The following is a 27,175-nucleotide window of genomic DNA, read 5'->3' on the forward strand; positions in this document are numbered from 1 at the left end:
ACGTGAGTGGCACGAAGCCTTCTAGACAACGGTATCCTCAGGATTGTCACAGGGAAGGGTAATACGATCGTTCTTATTCTCTAAATACATAAATGACTTGACGAATAGCGTCTGCGGCTTTTTGCTGTTGACACTGTGGTGTACGGGGCGTGTCGTCATTGAGTGACCGTAGGATGATAAAAAGAAGAACTGGACAAAATTTCTAGGCGGTGTGATGAACGGCAGCTTACTCTAAATGTACAAAATTTAGGCGTAACATTGCACAGCGATATGAAACAAGATGAGCATTTAAGAAGTGTAGTAGAGAAACCGAATAGTCGAGTATGAGAGAGATTCAAGAAAGTGTGATACATCTGTAAAGGAGACCACGTATGAAATACTAGTGCGACCATTTCTTGAGTACTATTCGACTGTTTGGGATCGCCATCCGGGCGGATTAAAGGAAGACATCGAAGCAATTGAGAGACGTGCTGCTAGATTTGTTACCGATGGGTTCGATCTACAGCGAGTATTGCGGAAATGCTTTGTACACACCAATGGCAATCCATGGAGGGAAGACGACATCCTTTTCGCGAAACACTATTGAGAAAATTTAGAGAACCGGCATTTAAAGTTGACTGCAGAATGATCCTACTACCACTAACATACACTTCACGTAAGGACCTCGCAGATGAGATAAATTAGGGCTCACATGGAGGCATATAAACCATCGTCTTTTTGTCGCTCTATCTACGAGAGGAACAGGAACGGGAATGACTAGTAGTGATACACGGTACTCTCTGTCATGCACCATATGGTGCCTTGCGGTCTGTATATGTAGATGCAAATGTAATTATTTTGTGCATAACGTCTACAAAAGTCTTTTGCTTTCATTACTTTCACTGGAAAGTTTAAATTAATAATGTTAACGAAATAGCCGACCAAGTCAGTGACGTAAAAGAGCGAGTGGACATTGAAAATCTCGCACGGTGTGCAGGCGCCGTAGTTAAGTTGCTTTTGTAGACTAACTTGACGTTATTTCTCGACTTGATAGACCCAGGTGTTCTTTATCAAACTGATCGTTTCGACTACACGTAGACCACTGTGGTACGTTGTAAACGGTTTCGTTTACATATTGCATACTTCGCAGGCCACCTTTCGGTGTGTAACCGAGCGAGGTAGGGCAGTGGTTAGAACTCTGAACGCGCGTTCGAGAGGATGAAGGTTCAAATCCGCATTCTACTAACGTGAATAAGCTGATCTGTGACTTCCCTAATCACTTAAAGCAAATGCTGCGATGGTTCCTTTCAATGTTTACAGCTGATTTCCTTCCTCATCCTTCCTTAATCCGAGTTTGTGCTCTGTCTCTAATGACATCGTTGTCGACGGGGTGTTAAGCTCTGTTCTTCCTTCCTTCCTTCTTTCATTGAGTTGCGAAGGATACTTTCGTACAACGATTCGTGGTACTCTCTAATCTTACCTTTGTAACGGTCCAGTTGTTTCATGTAATCGGCAAAGAATGTCCGAGACGGGTTCTATGTTGTATGCCGAGGAGGCGCAGTAAAGTGGCCCAAATGGAACGAACACACCACTCGTTGTTGTCTCGGAGAAATAAAAAAATCGTGTCATTTTGAGTCATTCCTTGACTCCTAATCGTCCTGGACAGACCGATATATGTTTTCACTAGAGCTAGTACAGTTATAATTTATTCCTTTTTAAAGATTGCTCGTAAGTTCTTACGTACTACGATGAGTAGTGCCTGTAGCGTTATTGGAAGAGTATACAACAGTTTGTTATTAATCCAGTGGTCAGTCTTTTCCTGTACAAAATGAAATAAAAAGAAACTATTTTACTTTTAATCAATTCACAGTATGTGCAGCCCTTTTAATTACTGTGTGAAGCTGAGACGTTATTTTGCTTTGTTTCGTTATTTGGCGCTGTTTGGTGCTTAGCGGCTGCCGGAGCAGTCAGCCAGATGCAGACTCTGGGGAACCAATTATGAGTCTTAATTTAAATTTACCTGCTAATTTTTTTCAGGCAAATTATAAGTCGCATGGAAACGAAAATCATACAGATGCAAAAAGGTAAGTACACTGTTTATAATTCAAAAGTAATCGCAATCTCGATTAACAAATTTATCCTACTGCGAGACAAGACTGTCAATGCATTCATGGAGAAATGTTTGCATTTACCTGCAGAGCTATGACGCACACCAAGATTACGACTACGTTGCAGAAGTTTCGCTGGGAAAGCCTTACGCGTTCTCCACACAGTCCCGATCTCTCCCCACGCGATTTTCACATTTTTGGAGCCCTGAAGAAGACATTCGTGGCCGTCGATTTGCTTCGGACGAAGAGGTGCACGCCTGGGGTACAGCCGTGGTTTCATAGGCAGCCGGAAACATTCTCCATGGTTCTTTTCCGAGATACATGTAGGTGAAAGCAAGTTATTGGTTGACTCTTCTACGAATGTACGCTCTCTGAACTTTAGGAACAAACCACACAGTGAACGCCCCTTTTGCAGTGTCTGTCACTGGAATTTAATTATCAGTCTGTGACGTTTTCACGATTGGTAAACGAACTTGTGACAAAATGCGCTGCTCCTTCTCGGATATCCTCTATCAGTCCTATCTGATAGGACTTCATGGCCTGTTCAGATGGAGTTTAGTTTTTAGCCGCCCAACGTCGATCGTCTGCATGTCATAATACATTTCGCTACAATTTTCTAGCATAAAACTCTGTTGGGGCGCGACAGAACCTGTTTTTTGCGTCTGAAAATTTCTCTTCGTTAAGAACAACACACTGTGCTCTGTTTTCTAGGAACTCTTCAAGTCAGTCGTAGAACTGTTCTGATATTATGTACTCTCGTAAACTGTACATTATGCCACTCTGCAGATCTCTATCGAATGCCTTCAAAGAACACGGCATCTACCTTGTCGCCGGTATCAATATGCATCCGGGTCTCGTGAACAAAAGAACGATCCGTGCTTAACGCTACCGTTGTATGCAGAGTCGTTGTTGATTTCAACTGACGAGATTTTCGGTCTCCAGAAAGGTCACAATACGCAAGCATAGAACGTGTAGAAATATTCTACACCAGACTAACGTCAGCGTGGACTGCACAAGTAAAGAGACAACCTACGCGTCAAGACACGCTGCATTGTCGCCAAATTTATTCAAGATGGCGGCGATGACGTCATCCAAGATGGCGGCATGTAGCCTTGGCAACATCGCATGACGTTATCCAAGATGGCGGCTTTTGGCGGGAAAATAGGCCAATTGTGCTATGTCCACAAACCTAACCTCAAGAAAAAATGGCGGGAAGTTTGAATTTTGGCGGGAAAATAGACCAATTGTGCTATGCCCACTAACCTAAGCCTGCAGAAGAAAAAATGGCGGGAAGTTTGAATTTCAACAGGATAATGCACGCGAAAGCCGTACTTATCTTTATTATGATATTGATTATCATTCATCAACATTCATTATCATTTATTATTATTTATTACCATTTATTATCATTTATTATTATTATTGACCTGCCTCCTCTAGAAGATTCCATCCAAATTCAAATTCCAACACGATAATGGCTGCAAAACCTTACTTTTGTTTATTATTATTCATTATCATTTATTAACATTCATTACCATTCATTGTCATTATTATCATTCATTATCATTCATTATCATTTATTATTATTATTATTATTATTATTATTATTATTATTATTATTATTTATTATTATAGGCCTACATCCACTAGAAAATTGCGCCAAATTCAAATTCCATCACGATAATGTCTCGAAAACTGTACTTCTATGTATTATTATCATTTATAATTTATTCAAGATGGCCCATTTTCTCGGCGAGAAAGCCATTTTCCTTACATTCATAACAAAAATCTATCACAAGTTCAAATCCCAACACCATAATTGGTCACACATACGAACTTTCTGCCTCACTTATCTTTTGTCACCGGTAGTCTATCATAATCATGTCAAATAATAATCTGCTCTTATAGTAATGTAAGCCACGTCCTTTGATTTTGCAGGGGGAAAGGGACTGAAGACTTTATTTCGAGCAGTACGTTCATCACATGTTCTCCAACACAGTCAGCACACACATCTTCGATATCGCAGTGCAGTCACCACGACGTCCGCGCTCCAACTGAATTAGTTCAAATCTTCGCCACCCCCTGGGCAGCGGGTGGAGACACTGCCTATGCCTGTCACGTGAGGCGGCCGGCCACTAGCGTGGGGGCGAGCCCAGCGATCGCTCCCACGTCGTACACATGTTTTTGCTGGACACGCTAGAACTTGTCGAGTTTGATGTCACAGCGGCCCCTTGTCCGCTCACCACGTGTATTCGTCGCCTCCGCACGTTTCCCGCCAAAATTGTCTCCCTCGGAGCTAAATCACATAACGGTCGACCGTTCGCTGCCACACTTTTGGCGCCACGTTTAAACCTGTCGACGCTGACCGCTCACTGTCCACCACATGTCCCTGTGCGAGCGAGAACGCAGTGCTACACTTTTGACGGCAAAGTTTGCTCGACAGTGGAATCCGCCATTACTATATAACAGCACGTTTGGACCGCACTAGAATGCCCGCTAATTGACTCGCTCTCAAACGCGCGTAATAACTGTACAATCGCTGCGCCGCCGTCCCACTTACGTCACACACACTCCATACATGCGACGGACATAGCCTTCTGTAAATACCTGTAAAATGACTCTTTATTTCAGACATTACGGTCACGCATGTGTGTCCCAACTGACTTCTCCACGCTCACACAGCGAAACTCCAGAGCGCAGCTGACGTACGCGCGGCCGGCTGAGCCCGCTCCATCGGCAGCTCCCTGGCCGGCTGACGTCAAGCGACCAGCGGTGTCCGCACACCCCCACGGCCAGCGCACTAGGTAGGCGGCAAGTGGCGCCTCAGGGATGACTTGTAACTTTCACATGTTGGACGCTGCTGTTATACGTATCTGTTTGGTTGTAGGATGTACCGGCTGCTAATAACTATCATTTTTTATATAGACCTGATGGAGTAATAGTATTACTTCTGACTCGTGATCTGGTGTGATCATTGGACACTAGACGTCTCCACAGGGCTATATTGGGCTCGTATCATAAAAAGGAATAGTTTTACGATTGGGGTAGAGATAGCTCAGCGTAGGGTGACCGGGGAGAAGGATGTATGTCTGACAGGACGGAAAAGTAAGCGATCTAAGGTTATTGCCGTTTTTAAGTGCTGTTCGTTCCAGTCTTAGGAGTGTGTGTGCGTTTATGTTCTCTCTCTCTCTCTCTCTCTCTCTCTCTCTCTCCTACCTCAACCTTCGATGCACCGATCGTGGACTCTAGAACAATACTTTACACATGGTAGATTGGATGATTTGCTTAAAAATCTGTCGAACTACGTTGTGTATAAATATCGCTCCGTTCATGTTCTTCTTCTTAACTGTATGCTATTAAATTAAAGCACTTTGAGATCTGTTACTATAGATCGATATGGTGTGCTAAGCTCCAAGACTTGGTTACATTTCGAGAAATGAGGTGCACTTGGATGGGTTAGGACTAGAAAAGCTCTATTCAGTCAAGAGAGGTGGAGTGTAGCTGTATTCATCTGCTCGGTTGAGGAATATTTGGGTAGCGATGTTGCGGGGTAGGTAGGTCAATGCTGAGGTGAGGATGGTCTTTTAACGTAAGAGGACTAGATAGCTCTGTGACCGCCATATGCAGAGGGATTGATAGAGTACTATGTGTGAGGTCTTAGAAATATGTGTAGCGTTGTCTGGTATAATTTGATCGTCTTTATGTATTCGAGAATTAAGTGTGAATGGACGTGCTGAGCAGTCATCTATGAATGGTCGCAATGATACTTGCAAGGTAGAGGATGTATGGTTTAGCTATGATCCTGAAATTAAGAAACCAAGCTGTCACATGATTGGCCAGTGTTGGACTTAGTGTAAAATTTTTCGCGATATCAGCTGTGATGGCTACTATTACTGCAGATCGGTGGTGTCTTATCTATCGCATGTGTGCATTGGGTACGACATAATGATTGACTGACAATGCTTGCTTGAGTTGGGGGACAAATTTTGGTTGATAAACCGCAACTTCTGGTGTTGCTAGCACCAAAAATGGTGATGTGCAAAAATGTCCAATCACTAGAAATGGAATGCAGTAATAAACTATTCGGTCACTGCGACATACGAGTTTAAATGTGGAGATGGTCAATCACATTCGAGGGAAGTCGCTACAGCGCCAGCAGGCTCTTCTATTTTCCTTGTATTGTGGCTGTCCTTTATTTAAAATCATTCAATGTTATGCTATCGACTGTAAGAATAAGATTTACAAGGTGCAAGGTATAGTTTCCTGTGAGAGGCTGTGCATCAGTCCGTGTTAATGTCTGTTTAGAATCAGACAATGACTTCGAAGTCACGTCAGAAACACGAAATGCTCGGCAGTGTGCAAAAGCGTGTTAGAAAACACTATTTGAACAAGGACCAGAGGCAGCTTCTCATTCGCTTAGATTTGGGTTATCAAACTTTAAAGGGGTTCCTGCAGCGTGTGCGTATATTTAATATGATCTTGTTCATATAGGCATCTGTAGTTTGATGTGTTGGATTTGGCGAGCTGTTAGGAATTCTTGGATGGTTGCACTCTGAGTTATTCGGGAGGAGTATTGTGAATTCCGTTTGTCCACACCGGAGGTGGATCGCATTGGTGCCTTCGTGACTTTTTCACTGTTTGATGGTAGAGGATAAAGATGTTAAGGTGTTGAGGATCTGTTGGACTTGTACCTAGTTTGAGGCGTACAACATTGCGCGCATTTCCAGCGAATGGTCAAAACAAGGTCCTGTTGTAGTAACTGAGATCGTTCTGTTTATAGACAGGTTGCAGAAAGTAACAGATATGTCTTTCTCCAACTTAAATTGCAGACATCAGATGGGTGAAGATAAATGCATACTCATCTATGCTTAGAAAGGGAGAATGCTTTTTTATTATTAAGTGAGTTTTGGCAGGAGTGAATATGGTTTTATATATGCGAGTGGAAATTGTGAGCGAAGGGTGAATGACGTCGGGTTCGCTGGCTGGGGGAGGCACTGTTTACATGTCCTGTTGGAGATGCAAGGGGGAGATAGAGATCTGCACTATTAAGGAATCCATTTGTGCACTGTATGTCGTTAGACAATAGCTGGAGAACAGGTATAGGGAGAGCCCACTTCAGCATTCTGGTCCTGGGGCTGAGTGGACAGCTGTTTAGATGGACAGCTATGTGGCTTTGACATGCCGCCGGCGGCGCTCGGACACTCGCTTTGTAAGGCGCTATGGGATTACTTTAAGCATTCAGTACTTGTTTCAGTGGTTATTGGATTAGGAACTGTAATATTGAAGGTCATGTCCTCAGTGGGACCGCTGTGTAATTGAGCAAGTGTGTTTACGTATTTGAAGATATGTTTCGCGAATGGTGATGTTAAGTTGGTGCAGTTTAGCTACCACTGTAAAAAAAAAAAAAAGAAAATAGCTGTCTGTTGCTGAAAGAAAGAAAGAAAGAAAGGGATGACCTTTCCCCCAGACCTGATGGATGAGTTATTGATAGCTGAATGATGCTATGTGTTTGGCTGTAGGAGTCTCTAAACGGCAGGGCGAGATTTTTTTTATGTGGAAATTTATGCAATCTATAGATAGTGATATTCGACCACTAGTGACAACAGTTAAGAGCGGAAAAATAGGTACAAATCGAGCGCTGGCAGAATGTTGCGGCAATGGTAATAATATTTAATTGAAGGTGGAGGTGGTAAATATGGACCAGGCTTTGAATATTGGTGTGAGTGTCGTATGTGCTTGATGCTCTGTATAAAAGTTTGACTCTTTAATTGCGGTTGATATTTCTGGGTGTGTGTAAAATTAATTTTACTGTTGAAAGTGCGAGAAAGATGAGTCGATTGGTGTTTAGAGAGAGGCTACGTTTGTAATTCGAAAAGAGGGGATGAGGATGGTAAATTGATTGATGGGCATGGTTTGTGGGGTGATATATGAGTGTCAAGATAGGGTTGAGGACGTTTGCGTATGTTGATGGTGGGACGGGTGTGAGGTTAGGTGCGGTGGGAGGTGTAAATTAGGTCTTATTTTTTTAAAAAAATGTAGTAAAGTAAGAATAATATTGAGAAAGTTTTAGATGGCTGGTCACGCGACGAGGCAAGAGCAGGGATGTGTAGTTATGTGTAGTTAAAGGGCAGTGTAATGTCGTGTGAGGAGCAATGCGCAGTGTGCTACAGTGTCATAGGAGGTAAAGACATGTGCTGCTATGGTGTGTCTAGCGCGTGGAGGCTGCGCTTTGGAATTACGCTACGTTGATATAAAGTTGACTTTCACCAGCGTTCGGTGGTCGCAGCTCGGAATCGCGGTCCTGTACGGACGGATGTGTCTGCTTTGACCGCTGACGAGCGCGTTGACCGCGCCAACTCACGCTTGCGGAAGCCGAGCAGGGGCTGTGCGAGGTCTGAAGTCACAGGGATGGGTGACTTCACGATCCTGTGGGCAAGGTGCGGAGTGGGGGTACCTACGCATGTCTGCTGAGTTATTTTGCGAGCGGATCTGCAGGCTCTGCTATGCGTTATAAGGATAGTTTACAAGTACTGAGCGTATCTACACATCTTGGCTCTGAGCACTATGCGACTTAACTTCTGAGGGCATCAGTCGCCTATAACTTAGAACTAATTAAACCTAGCTAACCTAAGGACATCACGCACATCCATGCCCGAGGCAGGATTCGAACCTGCGACCGTAGCGGTCGCTCGGCTCCAGACTGTAGCGCCTAGAACCACACGGCCACTCCGGCCAGCTATCTACACATCTGTGTGATGTATTATTTAGTAGCAGTTTGCTATAGTGTGTACTGAAATTATGATTGAGTGCGTGTCTGTGAGCTGTGCAACATGGGCCAGGGCACATCTGGGATTGGTGTTTTGTGATAGCGTGATAGATATACTGTATGGTTAAATAAGTTGTTCGAAGAAATAAATAGAGTGTTCTCAATGATTACACACGGCTGCAGCGCAGATCAGAGTGATTGGTTTTCCGTCACCATCTCGGTTGCATGCGAGTAGTGAATGTTTTCCCGGCCGCGTTAATCGTGTGTGTCAACGAGCTATGAGCTATTCTGACAATAGACGTGAAGGCAGGTCCAGACCTGAGACGCTGGCGGTATACATGAGAAGAACAATGCAGCTTTCACATGTGTCGGCTGTCACGAGCGCTCAGAAGCTGAACTTGGCTGGAGACTCTGGAACCCGCTTCCCCACCGACCACATGAGCGCGTGGCCTGCCTTGGAGCGTAATCTAAGGTGCATATGCGATATCAATTTCTCCGGTGATAGATGCGAATGCGAATGTGTTGAGGTCATGTTTGGGGGTGGCTGAGCAGAGACTTTTGGTCGGTTTGGCAGCTGGTGGTGTTTGGGCGCGTCTGTTGCACTATTTTGCGAGTATGTCTGTGCACTGTGCGGTGCTTTATTTGGAGAGTTTAAGAGAACAGAGCTCGTCTGCTGATATTGTGTACTGCATTATTTAAGAGCTGTTTGCTATCGTGTGGTGAAATTAGGAGTTGTTTGTGTGTTTGTGGCCTGAGTCAGATGACCACAATCGGATCAGTGCGGGTGTTTTGTGATAAATATACTCCACGACTAAATAAAAGGGCTCCAAATAAATAGAGTGCAGGCCTTCCTTACTTCCCCAAGCAGCACAGCGCAGTGTGAGCTGTTTTTGTGCAATAAAGGGCAATCTGGTCAGAATGTGAGTAAGTAGACAAATAACTGAACAAATTTATCTGTAGAGGAGTTACAGGTCTGGATTGGAATGAATATCCTGATGGGTGTGGTTGTGTTGCCAAGTGTAGTGTACTACTGGAGTTCAGAAACTGTCTTATGTCAGCCTTACATATCGAGACATATGAGAGGTAAAAGTTTCAAAAACGTATGTCGCAAAAAATTAAAGTACACTCGTTCCTCCTTCCATCAGCCTATGCACTGAAATTATTTCCGAAAATTAGCAGTTGTTTGGCTATTTGGAGGTAAATGTTTTGCATTATTTACGAGCGGTTCACATGTCTGAAGGCTGTGCTATGAGTTATTTTTAACTGTTTACAAATAGCAAGCGTGTGTCTAGAACATTATGAATGAGTTATGTAGGAGTGTTTTGCAGGTCTGTATGATGTGGGACATGTCGGTGTGATACATATACTCCATTCCTAAATAAAGTAAATTCGTTCCTCCAGCCATGGACCTAGTGCAGGGTGAGTCCGTTTACCAGAAACGTGTAGGAAGAGGTTGAGTGCTGGTGGCTTAGTTTGAAACAATTTTCTTGGGTTGGTGGCGGAAGAGCAAGTGAGCTTTGTTTACTGGCGGATCTCAAACTTGGCGCTAGTTCCTAGGAGGAGGAGGTGGCGGTCTGGTCCTCGAAAAGTAATTGAAATTAGGGAGTTGAACACGTTTGCAAACGTATACGAAATTCTAAATTCGATTATTTAATATAGCGGGGTGGTGAGAGCGAATCAGCGAGCGTTCACGCGACGAGCAAACGCGCTGTTATACCGTCATGTTGGATTCCACTGTCGGTCAAACTCTGGTGCCAAACGTACCCTTTGTCCAGCACGCGGTCGACAGGTTCCATCCTGTCCAGCGTTAAGTGCTCATGGGTGCAGAAAGATGTTTATGTAGTCGGACTCTGAGGCAAGCGCGGCTGACCGTTTGTGGCGGGACCCTGAGGCGCCACTCGCCGCCTACCTAGTGCGCTGGCCGTGGGGGTGTGCGGGCACCGCTGGTCGCTTGACGTCAGCCGGCCAGGGAGCTGCCGATGGAGCGGGCTCAGCCGGCCGCGCGTACGTCAGCTGCGCTCCGGAGTTTCGCTGTGTGAGCGTGGAGAAGTCAGTTGGGACACACATGCATGACCGTAATGTCTGAAATAAAGAGTCATTTCACAGGTATTTACAGAAGGCTATGTCCGTCGCATGTATGGAGGGTGCGTGACGTAAGCGGGACGGCGGCGAAGCGATTGTACAGTTATTACGCGCGTTTGAGAGCGAGTCAATAAGCGGGCATTCTAGTGCGGTCCAAACGTGCTGTTATATAGTCATGCCGGATTCCACTGTCGAGCAAACTTTGCCATCAAAAGTGTAGCACTGCGTTTTTGCTCACACAGGGACATGTGATGGATGGTGAGCGGTCGGCAACGACCGGTTTAAACGTGGAGCCAAAAGTGTGGCAGCGAACGGTCGACCGTTATGTGATTTAGCTCCGAGGGAGACAATTTTGGCGGGAAACGTGCGGAGGCGACAAATACACGTGGTGAGCGGACAAGGGGCCACTGTGACGTCAAACTCGGCAAGCTCTAGCGTGTCCAGCAAAAACATGTTTACGACGTGGGAGCGATCGCTGGGCTCGCCCCCCGCGGTAGAGGCCGGCCGCCTCACGTGACAGGCATAGGCAGGGTCTCCGCGCGCTGCCCAGGGGGTGGCGAGGATTTGAACTAATTCAGTTGGAGCGCGGACGTCATGGTGACTGCACTGCGATATCAAAGATGTGTGTGCTGACTGTGTTGGAGAACAAGTGATGAACGTACTGCTCAAAATAAAGTCTTCAGTCCCTTCCCCCCTGCAAAATCAAAGGACGTGACTTACGTTACTATAAGAGCAGGGTTATAAACACAAAATCAAATAGGGGTAATGCAGGAGTAGGTTTAATAATGAATAGGAAAAAAGGAATGCGGGTAAGCTACTACAAACAGCACAGTGAACACATTGTTGTGGCCAAGATAGATACGAAGCCCACACCTACTACAGTAGTACAAGTTTATATGCCAACTAGCTCTGCAAATGACGAAGAAATTGAAGAAATGTATGATGAAATAAAAGAAATTATTCAGATAGTGAAGGGAGACGAAAATTTAATAGTCATGGGTGACTAGAATTCGAGTGTAGGGAAAAGGAGAGGAGGAAACGTAGTAGGTGAATATGGATTGGGGATAAGAAATGAAAGAGGAAGCCATCTGGTAGAATTTTGCACAGAGCACAACATAATCATAGCTAACACTTGGTTTAAGAATCATAAAAGAAGGTTGTATAGGCTACACGGAAGAACCCTGGAGATACTGACAGGTTTCAGATAGATTATACAATGGTAAGACAGAGATTTTGGAACCAGGTTTTAAATTGTAAGACATTTCCAGGGGCAGATGTGGAATCTGACCGCAATCTATTGGTTATGACCTATAGATTAAAACTGAAGAAACTGCAAAAAGGTGGGAATTTAAGGAGATGGGACCTGGATAAACTGAAAGAACAAGAGGTTGTACAGAGTTTCAGGGAGAGCATAAGGGAACAATTGACAGGAATGGGGGAAAGAAATACAGTAGAAGAAGAATGGGTAGCTTTGAGGGATGAAGTAGTGAAGGCAGCAGATGATCAAGTAGGTAAAAAGATGAGGGCTAGTAGAAATTCTTGGGTAACAGAAGAAATATTGAATTTAATTGATGAAAGGAGAAAATATAAAAATGCAGTAAATGAAGCAGACAAAAAGGAATAGAAACGTCTCAAAACTGAGATCGACAGGAAGTGCAAAATGGCTAAGCAGGGATGGCTAGAGGACAAATGTAAGGATGTAGAGGCTTATCTCACTAGGGGTAATATAGATACTGCCTACAGGAAAATTAAAGAGACCTTTGGAGATAAGAGACCCACTTGTATGAACATCAAGAGCTCAGATGGAAACCCAGTTCTAAGCAAAGAAGGGAAGCAGAAAGGTGGAAAGAGTATATAGAGGGTCTATACAAGGGCGACGTGCTTGAGGACAATATTATGGAAATGGGAGAGGATGTAGATGAAGATGAAATGGGAGATATGATAGTGCGTGAAGAGTTTGACAGAGCACTGAAAGACCTGAGTAGGAACAAGGCCACCGGAATAGACAACATTCCATTGGAACTACTGACGGCCTTGGGAGAGCCAGCCCTGTCAAAACATCTGGTGAGCAAGATGTATGAGACAGGCGAAATACCCTCAGACTTCAAGAAGAATATAATAATTCCAATCCAAAAGAAAACAGGTGTTGACAGATGTGAAAATTACCGAACAATCAGTTTAATAAGTCACAGCTGCAAAATACTAACACAAATACTTTACAGACGAATGGAAAAACTGGTGGAAGCCGACCTCGGGCACGATCAGTTTGGATTCCGTAGAAACACTGGAACACGTGAGGCAATACTGACCTTACGACTTATCTTAGAAGAAAGATTTATGAAAGGCAAACCTACGTGTCTAGCATTTGTAGACTTAGAGAAAGCTTTTGACAATGTTGACTGGAATACACTCTTTCAAATTCTAAAGGTGGCAGGGGTAAAATACAGTGAGCGAACGGCTATTTACAATTTGTACAGAAACCAGATGGCAGTTATAAGAGTCGAGGTACATGAAAGTGAAGCAGTGGTTGGGAAGGGAGTAAGACAGGGTTGTAGCCTCTCCCCGATATTATTCAATCTGTATATTGAGCAAGCAGTAAAGGAAACAAAAAAAAAAAATTCGGAATAGGTATTAAAATCCATGGAGAAGAAATAAAAACTTTGAGGTTCGTCGATGACATTGTAATTCTGTCAGAGACAGCAAAGGACTTGGAAGAGCAGTTGAACGGAATGGACAGTGTCTTGAAACGAGGATATAAGATGAACATCGAACTAAGTCGGGTGATGCTGAGGGAATTAGATTAGGAAATGAGACACTTAAGTAGTAAAGGAATTTTGCTATTTGGGGAGCAAAATAACTGATAATGGTTGAAGTAGAGAGGATATAAAATGTAGACTGGCAATGGCAAGGAAAGTGTTTCTGAAGAAGAGAAATTTGTTAACACTGAGTATAGATTTAAGTGTCAGGAAGTCATTTCTGAAAGTATTTGTATGGAGTGTAGCCATGTATGGAAGTGAAACATAGACAATAACTAGTTTGGACAAGAAGAGAATGTGGCACTACAGAAGAATGCTGAAGATTAGATGGGTAGATCACATAACTAATGAGGAAGTACTGAATAGGATTGGGGAGAAGAGAAATTTGTGGCACAACTTGACCAGAAGAAGGGATCGGCTGGTAGGACATGTTCTGAGGCAACAAGGGATCACCAATTTAGTATTGGAGTGCAGCTTGGAGGGTAAAAATCGTAGAGGGAGACCAAGAGATGAATACACTAAGCAGATTCAGAAGGATGTAGGTTGCAGTAGGTACTGGGAGATGAAGAAGCTTGCACAGGATAGAGTGGCATGGAGAGCTGCATCAAACCAGTCTCAGGACTGAAGACCACAACAACAACAACAAGGGCAGATTATTATTTGACATGATTATGATAGACTACCGGTGACAAAAGATAAGTGAGGGAGAAAGTTCGTATGTGTGATCAATTATGGTGTTGGGATTTGAACTTGTGATAGATTTTTGTTATGAACGTAAGGAAAATGGTTTTCTCGCCGAGAAAATGGGCCATCTTGAGTAAATTATAAATGATAATAATACATAGAAGTACAGTTTTCGAGACATTGTCGTGTTGGAATTTGAATTTGGCGCAATTTTCTAGTGGATGTAGGCCTATAATAGTAAATAATAATAATAATAATAATAATAATAATAATAAATGATAATGAATGATAATAACTGATAATGAATGATAGTAAATGACATTGAATGGTAATGAATGTTAATAAATGATAATGAATAATAATAAACAAAAGTAAGGTTTTGCAGCCATTATCGTGTTGGAATTTGAATTTGGATGGAATCTTCTAGTGGAGGCAGGTCAATAATAATAATAAATGATAATAAATGGTAATAAATAATAATAAATGATAATGAATGTTGATGAATGATAATCAATATCATAATAAAGATAAGTACAGCTTTTGCATGCATTATCCTGTTGGAATTCAAACTTCCCGCCATTTTTTCTTCTGCAGGCTTAGGTTAGTGGGCATAGCACAATTGGTCTATTTTCCGCCAAATTTCAAACTTCCCACCATTTATTCTTAAGATTAGGTTTGTGGACATAGCACAATTGGCCTATTTTCCCGCCAAAAGCCGCCATCTTGGATAACGTTATGCGATGTTGCCGCCATCTTGGATGACGTCATCGCCACCATCTTGAATAAATTTGGCAACAATGAAGCGTGTCTTGACGCATAGGTTGTCCCTCTACTTGCGCAGTCCACGCTGACGTTAGTCTGGTGTACAGTATTTCTACACGTTCTATGCTTGCGTATTGTGACCTTTCTGGAGACCGAAAATCTCGTCAGTTGAAATCAACAACGACTCTGCATACAACGGTAGCGTTAAGGACGGCTCGTTCTTTTGTCCACGAGACCCGGATGCATAATGATACCGGCGACAAGGTAGATGCCGTGTTCTTTGAAGGCATTCGATAGAGATCTGCAGAGTGGCATAATGTACAGTTTACGAGAGTACATAATATCAGAACAGTTCTACGACTGACTTGAAGAGTTCCTTGAAAACAGAGCACAGTGTGTTGTTCTTAACGAAGAGAAATTTTCAGACGCAAAAAACAGGTTCTGTCGCGCCCCAACAGAGTTTTATAAAACCGTAACAATGCTAGAAAATAATCTGCAATAATAATTACTTTGTGGTTAAAAGGTAAAGGACGGTTACAGCATTACGATTTTTACGATATTCAACTATTTCCATTACATGCGGTTGATAATAATAATAATTTTTTTTAGTTATTATTATTACCTATTTGAAAAGGAGTGCTATTATGTTCATTGGAAAGTACAGTTTGTGGTAAATGTATTCTTTACATCTAAAAATGGCACCATGCCTTCTTCGTTGTTTTTTGCACAACTACACATGTTTATTATTTTCATCATACCAGAAGCTGCCTTACGTCTTGAGTCAGAATTATTTTGTCTGCAGCGGCAGAGGTCACTTATGCATTTGCTAGAATCTGTCACAAAGGTACATGACGGATGTTCTAGGATACTCCATCTACTGGAATCCTCGCTTTATAATCTGGCTCCTGTTCGTCTATATCATACACGAATAGCGTTCAGTATAAAATTAGTGGATCTATCAAAGTTCCTCCTAAATTACTGGTACTCAATGCAACGCGCATTACGCTGAGAAGTGTAGCTGGTTAACATGATTCAAAATCATGTCTAATTAATATTCATAAATGTACTACGATGCATGGCTAATATTAAACATTACGCAAGAGCAAATTGTAAGAGTAAGTATCTTACGTTAGTTACTTGTTATATATAACTGGTAGCGGCTCTGTAGCCGCCATCAGATCTAAAAATGAGAAAATACAAACTAAAAATTTATCAGTGGGTTTATAAAACAAGAAAATGGATATTAAATGTGCGAATAAAGTGACAAAATTACGTAATAATTACCGACTACGCGTCTTGTTCTCGGTGGTGTACTTTTAGATGACTGGTACATTTTATTCGCACATTTAATGTCCTTTATTTGATTTTATAAACGTACTGATATCGTTTTGTTCATGTTTCCTAACTTTTAGATCTGATGATGGTTGCTAAGCCAAAACCGATAATCAGTTTTAGAACAGTAGCATGTGACCAAGACATTAACTGCTGTAGTCTAATCCGATACAAAAGTCGCCGGTCTCCCCAGTGGGTCAAATGGCCTCATTTCGTTAGTACGCAAAACACTGTGTGACACTATTTCGTTTGACTTTCCAATGTCATAGAAAAATTCGCAGAAAATTTCGCAAAAAATCGTCTCATTAATTACGACAGGAAGTTGTAACTTGCGGAACGTGCCTAGAATAGGTCAGACAGTGGTGTATTAAGATGTGGCCATCATCGGCCTCTGCTTCCTTAGTCAATGGAATGTAAATTACTAGGTTCGACTTCAGCAGACAAAAATGTAGGCCAGAGGCAATCATACCGTCAAAGATTACCCTAACCGAATGTAGTAAAATGGTTTACTAAGTTTTAATTTCCGCGAGTGTGATGTAGGTCTTACTTCTCTCATCCGCACAGGCTTCTCTGAAGAGTTTTCTGTCTTTAGCAGCATAATCTAGTCCGCATGATTACGTAGCACTTTGCGCAACTAATAGTGATGCTTAAACGACCTCACTTTTCCTAGGTTCTTAATGTGGTTTCAATCTGTGTTCGAGACACTGGAACTAAAGTTTTGCATCACCGAGATATGTCATGCAGGTATTTTGCTATTGTGACTGCTCCTGTACCGATCGGAAGGTCACTCCTGATGTTGTTCATACACATGTACACAGTTAACAAAAGCGGTATCTACGTGCAGAACGCCACACTCGAGTGGATTTAAGCTTTTCAGTTGAAAGTAAAGCACCAGTAGAGACGCATCGGAGACTTCTGTAGAGCAACAGACTGGACACCCATCATGCCGCCAAGGACAATCGCGACCAGTGATCGGCTCCTCATCATCACGTTACACGTAAAAGGGTTGTCAGCAGGGGAAGTTGGCCGACGGTTGCACTGGAGTCAAAGTGATGTGATGTGGAAATGGAACCGGCTCCAACTGACTGGCACTGTTGAGGACTTACACCGCACAGATCGTTCACGTTCAACAGCTGCACAGAATGATAGATATCTACGACTGTTGAGTCAAAGAAAACGTCGAGTGCTCCAGAAATGAATACGGCGTTCGAAGAGAGTACAGGGGTTGTATCGCATCAGACTGTTAGGAGACGATTGCATCATGCAAATCTCCATTTCCAAAGACAGTGGCGAGCACCACAGACTCCGTTATAGGTGGAAAAGAAATCACGCAGAATGGACACCCCAGGATTTGCGTCGGGTGTTGTTCCCGGACAAAACTCGGATCTGTTCGTATCCTGATAACCGTAGACAACGTGGTTGGTGAGAACCCGCTAATTTGGAACTCCTTCAACGTCATATCCCATATGTGCAACAAGGTGTTGGCGGAGTGATGTTCTGGGATGACTGTTTTTGAACGTCGACAACTGCGACGTACTCTGCTGGACCTATGCAGAACCGTGATTGAACGGTGGGAAAGTCTGGACCACAGCTACCTTGACGATCTCATCGATGGTATGCCACAGCAGATTCAAGCCTGCATCCGGACAATGGGGCTATTATTGACGTAGCTCAAGAGTGCTGTATAAAAGCTCCCATGGGAAACAGAAAATTTTGTCATTACACAAATATTTGCTTTTTTGGTTGGCTAATCTGGAGACATTGCAGATGAATGAATATATATGCATGCGTCAGAGCCAATTTTTGTTTTTGTGCCATGAATTTTATAAGTAAGGGATGATGCAAGAGATTTATTTTAATGAGTGTAATTGCACCGGTGACAATCAACCAAAGCATTATCTATAGCCCTATTAAAGTTACTTGACAGTTGACGTCTCTCACTTGTCACTATAGTGTTGCCGCATCGGTTGCCAGCAACCCCTGAGTTATAGGAGATAACAAACACGGCGAGTCACTTTAGAAATGCCGTTAATGTGTAACGCGGATCAGTGTTGGAAGCGGCTATCGCGAGGTACGACAGAAAAGCGAGATGCTCTATCGACAGCTGATTTTAAGTGAACAGTGACTGAACTGCGGCAGACAACTAGTTCTGTAGCCCTGAAACTAAACTCTTGTCCTAACCTAACCACAACCTCGTGGTCTGCAGTGTGTGCGAGAAAAAGGCTGTCAACAGTGTACGGCAGAAGTAAGACCACGATCGCTTTGTTCAGGCTAATCTTCACGAGCTTGGTTACTTGAAACTATCCTCACACTGTCCAGACGAGCTGCCGCTTTACCAACTGATGAGCAGTCCTGCCCCCCATGAACCATGGACCTTGCCGTTGGTGGGGAGGCTTGCGTGCCTCAGCGATACAGATAGCCGTACCGTAGGTACAACCACAACGGAGAGGTATCTGTTGAGAGGCCAGACAAACGTGTGGTTCCTGAAGAGGGGCAGCAGCCTTTTCAGTAGTTGCAAGGGCAACAGTCTGGATGATTGACTGATCTGGCCTTGTAACAATAACCAAAACGGCCTTGCTGTGCTGGTAATGCGAACGGCTGAAAGCAATGGGAAACTACGCCCGTGATTTTTCCCGAGGGCATGCAGCTTTACTGTATGGTTAAATGTTGATGGCGTCCTCTTGGGTAAAATATTCCGGAGGTAAAATAGTTCCCCATTCGGATCTCCGGGAGGGGACTACTCAAGAGGACGTCGTTATCAGGAGAAAGGAAACTGGCGTTCTACGGATCGGAGCGTGGAATGTCAGATCCCTTAATCGGGCAGGTAGGTTAGAAAATTTAAAAAGGGAAATGGATAGGTTAAAGTTACGTATAGTGGGAATTAGTGAAGTTCGGTGGCAGGAGGAACACGACTTCTGGTCAGGTGACTACAGGGTTATAAACACAAAGTCAAATAGGGGTAATCCAGGAGTAGGTTTAATAATGAATAGGAAAATAGGAATGCGGGTAAGTTACTACAAAAGGCATAGTGAACGTATTATTGTGGCCAAGATAGATACGAAGCCCACACCTACCACAGTAGTACAAGTTTATATGCCAACTAGCTCTGCAGATAACGAAGAAATTGAAGAAATGTGTGATGAAATAAAAGAAATTATTCAGATAGTGAAGGGAGACGAAAATTTAATAGTCATGGGTCACTGGAATTCGAGTGTAGGAAAAAAGAGAGAAGGAAACGTAGTAGGTGAATATGGACTGGGGCTAAGAAATGAAAGAGGAAGCCATCTGGTAAAATTTTGCACAGACCACAACTTAATCATAGCTAACACTTGTTTTAAGAATCATGATAGAAGGTTGAAAACATGGAAGACCCCTGGAGATACAAAAGGTATCAGATAGATTATATAATGGTAAGACAGAGATTTAGAAACCAGGTTTTAAATTGTAAGACTTTTCCAGGGGCAGATGTGGAATCTGACCACAATCTATTGGTTATGACCTGTAGATTAAAACTGAAGAAACTGCAAAAAGGTGGGAATTTAAGGAGATGGGACCTGGATAAACTGAAAGAACCAGAGGTTGTACAGAGTTTCAGGGAGAGCATAAGGGAACAATTGACAGGAATGGGGGAAAGAAATACAGTAGAAGAAGAATGGGTAGCTTTGAGGGATGAAGTAGTGAAGGCAGCAGAGGATCAAGTACGTAAAAAGACGAGGCCTATTAGAAATCCTTGGGTAACAGAAGAAATATTGTATTTAATTGATGAAAGGAGAAAATATAAAAATGCAGTAAATGAAGCAGACAAAAAGGAATAGAAACGTCTCAAAACTGAGATCGACAGGAAGTGCAAAGTGGCTAAGCAGGGATGGCTAGAGGACAACTTTAAGGATGTAGAGGCTTATCTCACTTGGGGTAAGATAGATACTGCCGACAGGAAAATTAAAGAGACCTATGGAGGTAAGAGAACCACTTGTACGAACATCAAGAGCTTAGATGGAAACCCAGTTCTAAGCAAAGACGGGAAAGCAGAAAGGTGGAAGGAGTATATAGAGGGTGTATACATGGGCGATGTACTTGAGGGCAATATTATGGAAATGGAAGAGGATGTAGATGAAGATGAAATGGGAGATACGATACTGCGTGAAGAGTTTGACAGAGCACTGAAAGACCTGAGTCGAAACAAAGCCCCCGGAGTAGACAACATTCCATTGGAACTACTGACAGCCTTGGGAGAGCCAGTCCTGACAAAACTCTACCATCTGGTGAGCAAGATGTATGAGACAGGCGAAATACCCTCAGACTTCAAGAAGAATATAATAATTCCAATCCCAAAGAAAGCAGGTGTTGACAGATGTGGAAATTACCGAACAATCAGTTCAATAAGCCACAGCTGCAAAATACTAACACGAATTCTTTACAGACGAATGGAAAAACTAGTAGATGCCGACCTCGTGGAAGATCAGTTTGGATTCCGTAGAAATGTTGGAACACATGGGGCAATACTGACCTTACGACGTATCTTAGAAGAAAGATTAGGGAAAGGCAAACCTACGTTTCTATCATTTGTAGACTTAGAGAAAGCTTTTGACAATATTGACTGGAATACTCTCATTCAAATTCTAAAGGTGGCAGGGGTAAAATACAGGGAGCGAAAGGCTATTTACAATTTGTACAGAAACCAGATGGCAGTTATAAGAGTCGAGGGACATGAAAGGGAAGCAGTGGTTGGGAAGGTAGTAAGACAGGGTTGTAGCCTCTCCTCGATGTTACTCAATCTGTATATTGAGCAAGCAGTAAAGGAAACAAAAGAAAAATTCGGAATAGGTATTAAAATCCATGGAGAAGAAATAAAAACGTTGAGGTTCGCCGATGACATTGTAATTCTGTCAGAGACAGCAAAGGACTTGGAAGAGCAGTTGAACGGAATGGACAGTGTCTTGAAAGGAGGATATAAGATGAACATCAACAAAAGCAAAAGGAGGATAATGGAATGTAGTCGAATTAAGTCGGGTGATGTTGAGGGTATTAGATTAGGAAATGAGACACTTAAAGTAGTAAAGGGGTTTTGCTGTTTGCGGAGCAAAATAACTGATGATAGTCGAAGTAAAGAGGATATAAAATGTAGACTGGCAATGGCAAGGAAAGCGTTTCTGAAGAAGAGAAATTTGTTAACACCGAGTATAGATTTAAGTGTCAGGAAGTCATTTCTGAAAGTATTTGTATGGAGTGTAGCCATGTACGGAAGTGAAAGATTGGCCGGTAAATAGTTTGGACAAGAAGAGAATAGAAGCTTTCGAAATGTGGTGCTACAGAAGAAAGCTGAAGTTTAGATGGGTAGATCACATAACTAATGAGGAAGTATTGAATAGGATTGGGGAGAAGAGAAGTTTGTGGCACAACTTGACCAGAAGAAGGGATCGGTTGGTAGGACATGTTCTGAGGCATCAAGGGATCACCAATTTAGTATTGGAGGGCAGCGTGGAGGGTAAAAATCGTAGGGGGAGACCAAGAGATGAATACACTAAGCAGATTCAGAAGGATGTAGGTTGGAGTAGGTACTGGGGGATGAAGAAGCTTGCACAGGATAGAGTAGCATGGAGAGCTGCATCAAACCAGTCTCAGGACTGAAGACCACAACAACAACAGAGCAGTCCTGGTTGGCACTTGGTTGTAGATTATAGGGGCACACGCAGGTTCCAAGCCTAAAAAGAATGATAGGAAGAAAAGTAAGAGCGACGATGTTGCATTCGTATATTTATGACCGTGATGACTCAGTTGCTCACGCAATGTCGTGCAAAACTTATCTAATGTAAACGGATATCTGTGAGATAACTGGATACGAGACGTTGTATCGCGTTTTGTACGGAAGAGTACAGTAGTGTTTGGTTGGTGCCTTGTATGAAACATGTATTTCGATAACATTGTTGTGTGTGGGGGGGAAGCGGGGCGGGGGGAGAGGCGTGTGTGTTATTTTTGGTGTGGTTATCGTGTGTGATGAAATACGCTTAAGAGGACCAGACCCAGGATTCGGAATCCAAACACATCAAGAAAGAAAGCCTGACAAAGAAGTGGAAGTGAAATGACCGATTTTTGTGGCAATTTGGCAATGGCGAACGGTTCGGGCGTGATGTTGAGTAGTCTCACTGGAGGAAACAAGCTCCAACACGTGAAATGTCGACTATCGAGTAATTTTAATCGCACTGTAGTTTCCTCGTGCTTAATACACTGTGGTAACAAGAATCGTGGTGCAGCTACGTGCACACGTACAGGTGGCGGTAACATCACTTACTCCAGGTACTGGCGGAGCTGTCATTTGTAATTCAGGTGATTCATGTGAAAATGTTTCCGACGTGTTTAGCCGTATGACGGAAATTAACGATTTTGAATGTCGAATGGTACTAGAAGCTAATGCATGGGATAATCCTTTCCGAAATCGTTAGGAAATTGGAATATTCCGTAATCCAGTGTCAAGAGGGAAGGAAAAAAAAAGTAAAGAAAAAGAAAAAAAAACAACAGCCGGTCATTTTGTCACCTGATGCGGATACGGTGGGGCATGTGGTCAACACACCGTCTCCCAGCCAGCCATTGTCAGTTTTCGTGTCGGGTGAGCTACTTCTCGAGCAAATAGCTCCTCAATTGGGCTGAGTGCTTCCCACTTGCCAACAGCTCTCTGCACAACCGGACGGTGACCCATCCGAGTGCTAGCCAAGCGCGACAGCGCTTAACTTCGGTGATCTGACGGGAACCTGTGTTACCACTATGGCTATGCCGTTGGCGTCAAGAGTGTGCGGAGAATACAATATTCCGGACATTCCCTCTCATCACGTACAATGCAGCGCCCTGCGGCCTTCACTTAACGACCGAGAACAGCGGCGTTTGCGCACAATTATCAGCGCTAACAGACATGTAACAGTGTGTGAAATAACAGCGGAAATCAGTGTGGGACGAACATATCTGTTACTGCAGTGCGGAGAAATTTGAAGTTAATGGAATATTGCAGCAGACGATAGAGGGAAGTGCCTTTGTTAACAGGACGACATCGCCTACAGCTCCTCTCCTAGGCTTGTGACAATATCGGTTGGACTCCGCGGAAAACCGTGATCTGGTCAGATGAGTCCCGATTTAAGTGGTAAGAGCTGACGGTGGCGCAGACCTCGCGAAACCGTGGACCCGAGTTGTCAACAAGGCACCGTACAAGCTGTCGGTGTCTTCACAATAGTGTGGTCTGTTTTTATATGGAATGGACTGGGTCCTCTGTCCCAACTAAACCGATCATTAATTTGAAATTGTTATTTTCGGCTACGCGGAGAACGTTGGTTTGAAGAACACACTGGACAATTCGAATGATTTAGCCACCCACATCGCCCGGCATAAATCCCATCGACCATATACCGGATATAACAGAGAGGTCACTTCGTGCACAGAAACCCACAGCGGTAACATTTCCGCAATTTTGGACTGCTACAGAGGGAGCACGACTCAATATTTATGCACGAGATTTGCAACGACTTGTCGAGTGCATGTCACGTCTAGCTGCTGCACTAGGCGGCCAAAAGGAGGTCCGACACGATATTAGGAGGTATTCCGCGACTTTTGTCACGTCGGTGTACGTTACGGAGCGGAAGACCGACTGTGCAGTTTCAGTTTCACCAGCCGAATATTACGACAGTTCCTACGAAGTTAACACGGACTTTTACTTCGTAAAAGAGATGTCGGTGGAGTGCAAAGAAAGGCGGTTACCTTCACCGGCGCTCGGCTGCTCTTCCTTGGTGGTGACAGTGACGGAAGCGCCGTTCTCCTCCACGTCCTCCGCTTCCTCCCAGATCATGCCGAGCTGCGACGTCGCGATGGGCGCCACGGCGGCCACGTCCGCCGGCGTGACCAGGTCGTCGCGGTAGGCGTTGTTGAGGCTGCGGTAGAAGGCCTCGTCGGGGACGTGCAGCACGTCGTCGGCACCCGACGCGGCCGCCGCCGCCGCCGCAGCAGCAGCGGCGGCCGCCGCCGCCGCCACGGCCGCCGCGCGCCGCTCGGCCGCCCCCGCAGCCGCCGCCGCCGCCGATGGACCGGCCGCCGCCGACGCCGACGCCGACGCGCTCTGCTGCAGCAGCGACGTGATCTCCCGCGAGAGCCGCTCCGCCTCCAGGTCCTCGGCCGTGACGACGGGCACGCGCTCGTCGCCCGCCTCGCCGGTGCCCACCGCCGTGTAGAAGTCGAGCAGCTGCGCGATCACGGCCTGCTGCTCGTACAGCAGCAGTTCGAGCTTCTCGAGGCGCTCCCACATCTTGAGGTACTCCTGCGACAGCAGGTCGAGCGCCCTCCACGCGTACTTGAGCTCGGTCTCGAGGATGCTGAGCCGCGACCCGAGGCGCTCCATGAAGTCGCCGATGATGAGGTCGACACTGTGCGCGTAGCTGCCGACGCCGACGCCGACGCCGAGGCCGACGCCGACGCTGGTGGCGGCGCTGCCCCCGGGCGGCGGCGGCGGGGACCCGGCCGGCGAGGCGCCCGTCTGCGGCTGCGGCTGCGGCTGCGGCGCGGTCGCCTCCATGGCTGCCTCCTCAGCTGAGCGCAGCTGCTCCCTGCCGAACAGAGAGGCCGACTATCTGCACTGTCGTTCTAATCTCGTTCGGTACTGTCGCACCACGTCCGCATTCGGAGCGGCGGGGGCAATGCAAAGGCGTCCACACACTAACAGAGAACCCCTCGAGTGCGAGGTCGCAAGTTCAGTCTTTATTAAGACTTATTCGAAAATATCGTGTTATCAATTATGGTAGAAAAAATATTAGCTGCTAACGACTCACCGAGCGCATCGGGAGGCAGACAGAAAAAGAGTGTCCGACAGGCGCAGAGATCAACCTTGTGTGGGACGTATACAGTAAGCTTCAGAAAATGAGTGCACACTGAATGAAAAATGACGCGCCACAATGATCCTAAACGTTCGCACCACCGAGTTCAAAGACCGAGTCCTTGCGATTACAAACCGAACGGGACTTTCAACCCGGTATCCACTCTTAAGGGGAGTCGGAACGATGAAAATGACAAAATTAACTTTTTTTGGTATTTTTGATAGCAAAATTATTTCGAGTTTTCTGAATGAAACGAATCAAGTTTCACCACTCTAAATGTGTTTTTTATCGCTGCAAAGTTGACGCGCCGCGTAGACGGTTGTAGCGACTCGGTGTGTCACCTCTGACGGCGCCGCTCGCTGGCTGCAGGCAGGGTATCTTTGCGGAATTAGACAGCGTTTTGTTTTCCAACGTTGTATGGCTTTATCTCTGTGACAAGTGACTGTTCACATCGCTAAACATAAACGCTATACCGTGTGTGTTGACTTGTGGAGTTTGCTTTGTATTTTTTAGCTGTTCAATTTTGCGTATTTGACGAATTTTTCTCGTACCTGTTTTACGTATTTGTTTTGTGGATATCAATATGCCCCGTTTCAGCAATCGAGTGTTTAAGAAAAGGCACAACGATTGGAAGATGAAATCTTTTGTTGTTTCGAAGGGAGATGCTGCTCAGACTGCTTCACCGACTACTCCAAATGAATGTGATAGAACTCCTTCCAGCAAGAAACTTTGTGACAGCAAAGAAAAGTTTGAAAAATATGAAAGTGACAGTAATTATTTGAATGAAATAATTAACATTTCCTTGCTCTCTAATATTTTGAAATATAACGTATTATGCCAAGTTTGCAAAGAAAGAGGACTGGAATTGAAAATAACTTCACACATTGGTTTGACATGTAAAATGTTATTGAAGTGTAACAAATATGCTGCTGAAGTTTCGTTTTCTAATCCTAACAGTATTCCTCGTAGTGGTAATGGTGGAAAGAAGGTGTATGATATAAATGTTAGGCTACCGTTGCATTGGTAAGGGCAGTGCTGCAAGGACAATGTTATGTGGAACTATGAACTTGTCAAAACCACCAACCAGGTTTGGATTTTATAATGAATTGATGGGATCTTCTGCTGAAGATATTGCTCAAGCAACAATGAAGAAAGCAGTTGAAGAAGCTGTGACAGATAATGGAAATTGTAGATATTTAACTGTTGCATTAGATGGATCATGGCAACGTAGAGGTCATAAATCTCTAAATGGAGTTGTGACAGCTACCAGCGCAGACAGTTCCAAAGTAACTGATGCTGCTATTCTCTCAAAACATTGTAGATGTAAGGGCAATACCAAGGGCGAACATAGTGAAAGTTGTGAAGCAAATTTTCACGGCACGAGTGGAGCGATGGAAGTAAAGGGAGTGAAAGCAATTTTTTCCAGATCACAGGAGTGGTATAATGTACGATACAATAACTATCTAGGAGATGGTGATTCTAATGGATATAAAGCTGTAGAGGAACTCAAACCTTCTGGCAACGAAATTCACATTAAAAAACAGGAGTGCATTGGACATGCGCAGAAGTGCATGGGGGCTCGCTTACGCAAACTAAAGCAGACATTAGGATCCCAGAAACTTAGTGATGGTAAGACCCTTGGAGGAAGAGGAAGATTGACAGATGAAGCAATTGATAGATTCCAGAGGTATTATGGGTGTGCAATTAGGCAGAATACAATATGAGGAGAGCAGTATGGGCATTATTTTTCCATACTGCATCAACAAATGAGCACCCACAACATGCACTGTGCCCCACAGATGATGACTCATGGTGTAAGTACCAATCAGAAAAGGAAAATGCCCATAAAAACAGTTTGCC

The 27,175-nt window shown here is 44.1% G+C and overlaps 1 protein-coding gene across 1 annotated transcript in view; it reads right to left on the reverse strand.

The window, feature by feature from the left end:
- The window catches only part of LOC126095361 (protein unc-13 homolog C), a 657,358-nt gene extending 632,341 nt beyond the window's left edge, over positions 1-25,017 (reverse strand). Inside the window, exon 1 of the mRNA XM_049910168.1 lies at positions 24,216-25,017. Within this exon, the coding sequence (XP_049766125.1) occupies positions 24,216-25,017 (802 nt within the window). The remainder of the gene's footprint in view (positions 1-24,215) is intronic.
- Positions 25,018-27,175: the final 2,158 nt, after the last annotated feature.

Source organism: Schistocerca cancellata, chromosome 8 (genome assembly GCF_023864275.1).
Source record: "Schistocerca cancellata isolate TAMUIC-IGC-003103 chromosome 8, iqSchCanc2.1, whole genome shotgun sequence".
Lineage (NCBI taxonomy): Eukaryota > Metazoa > Arthropoda > Insecta > Orthoptera > Acrididae > Schistocerca > Schistocerca cancellata.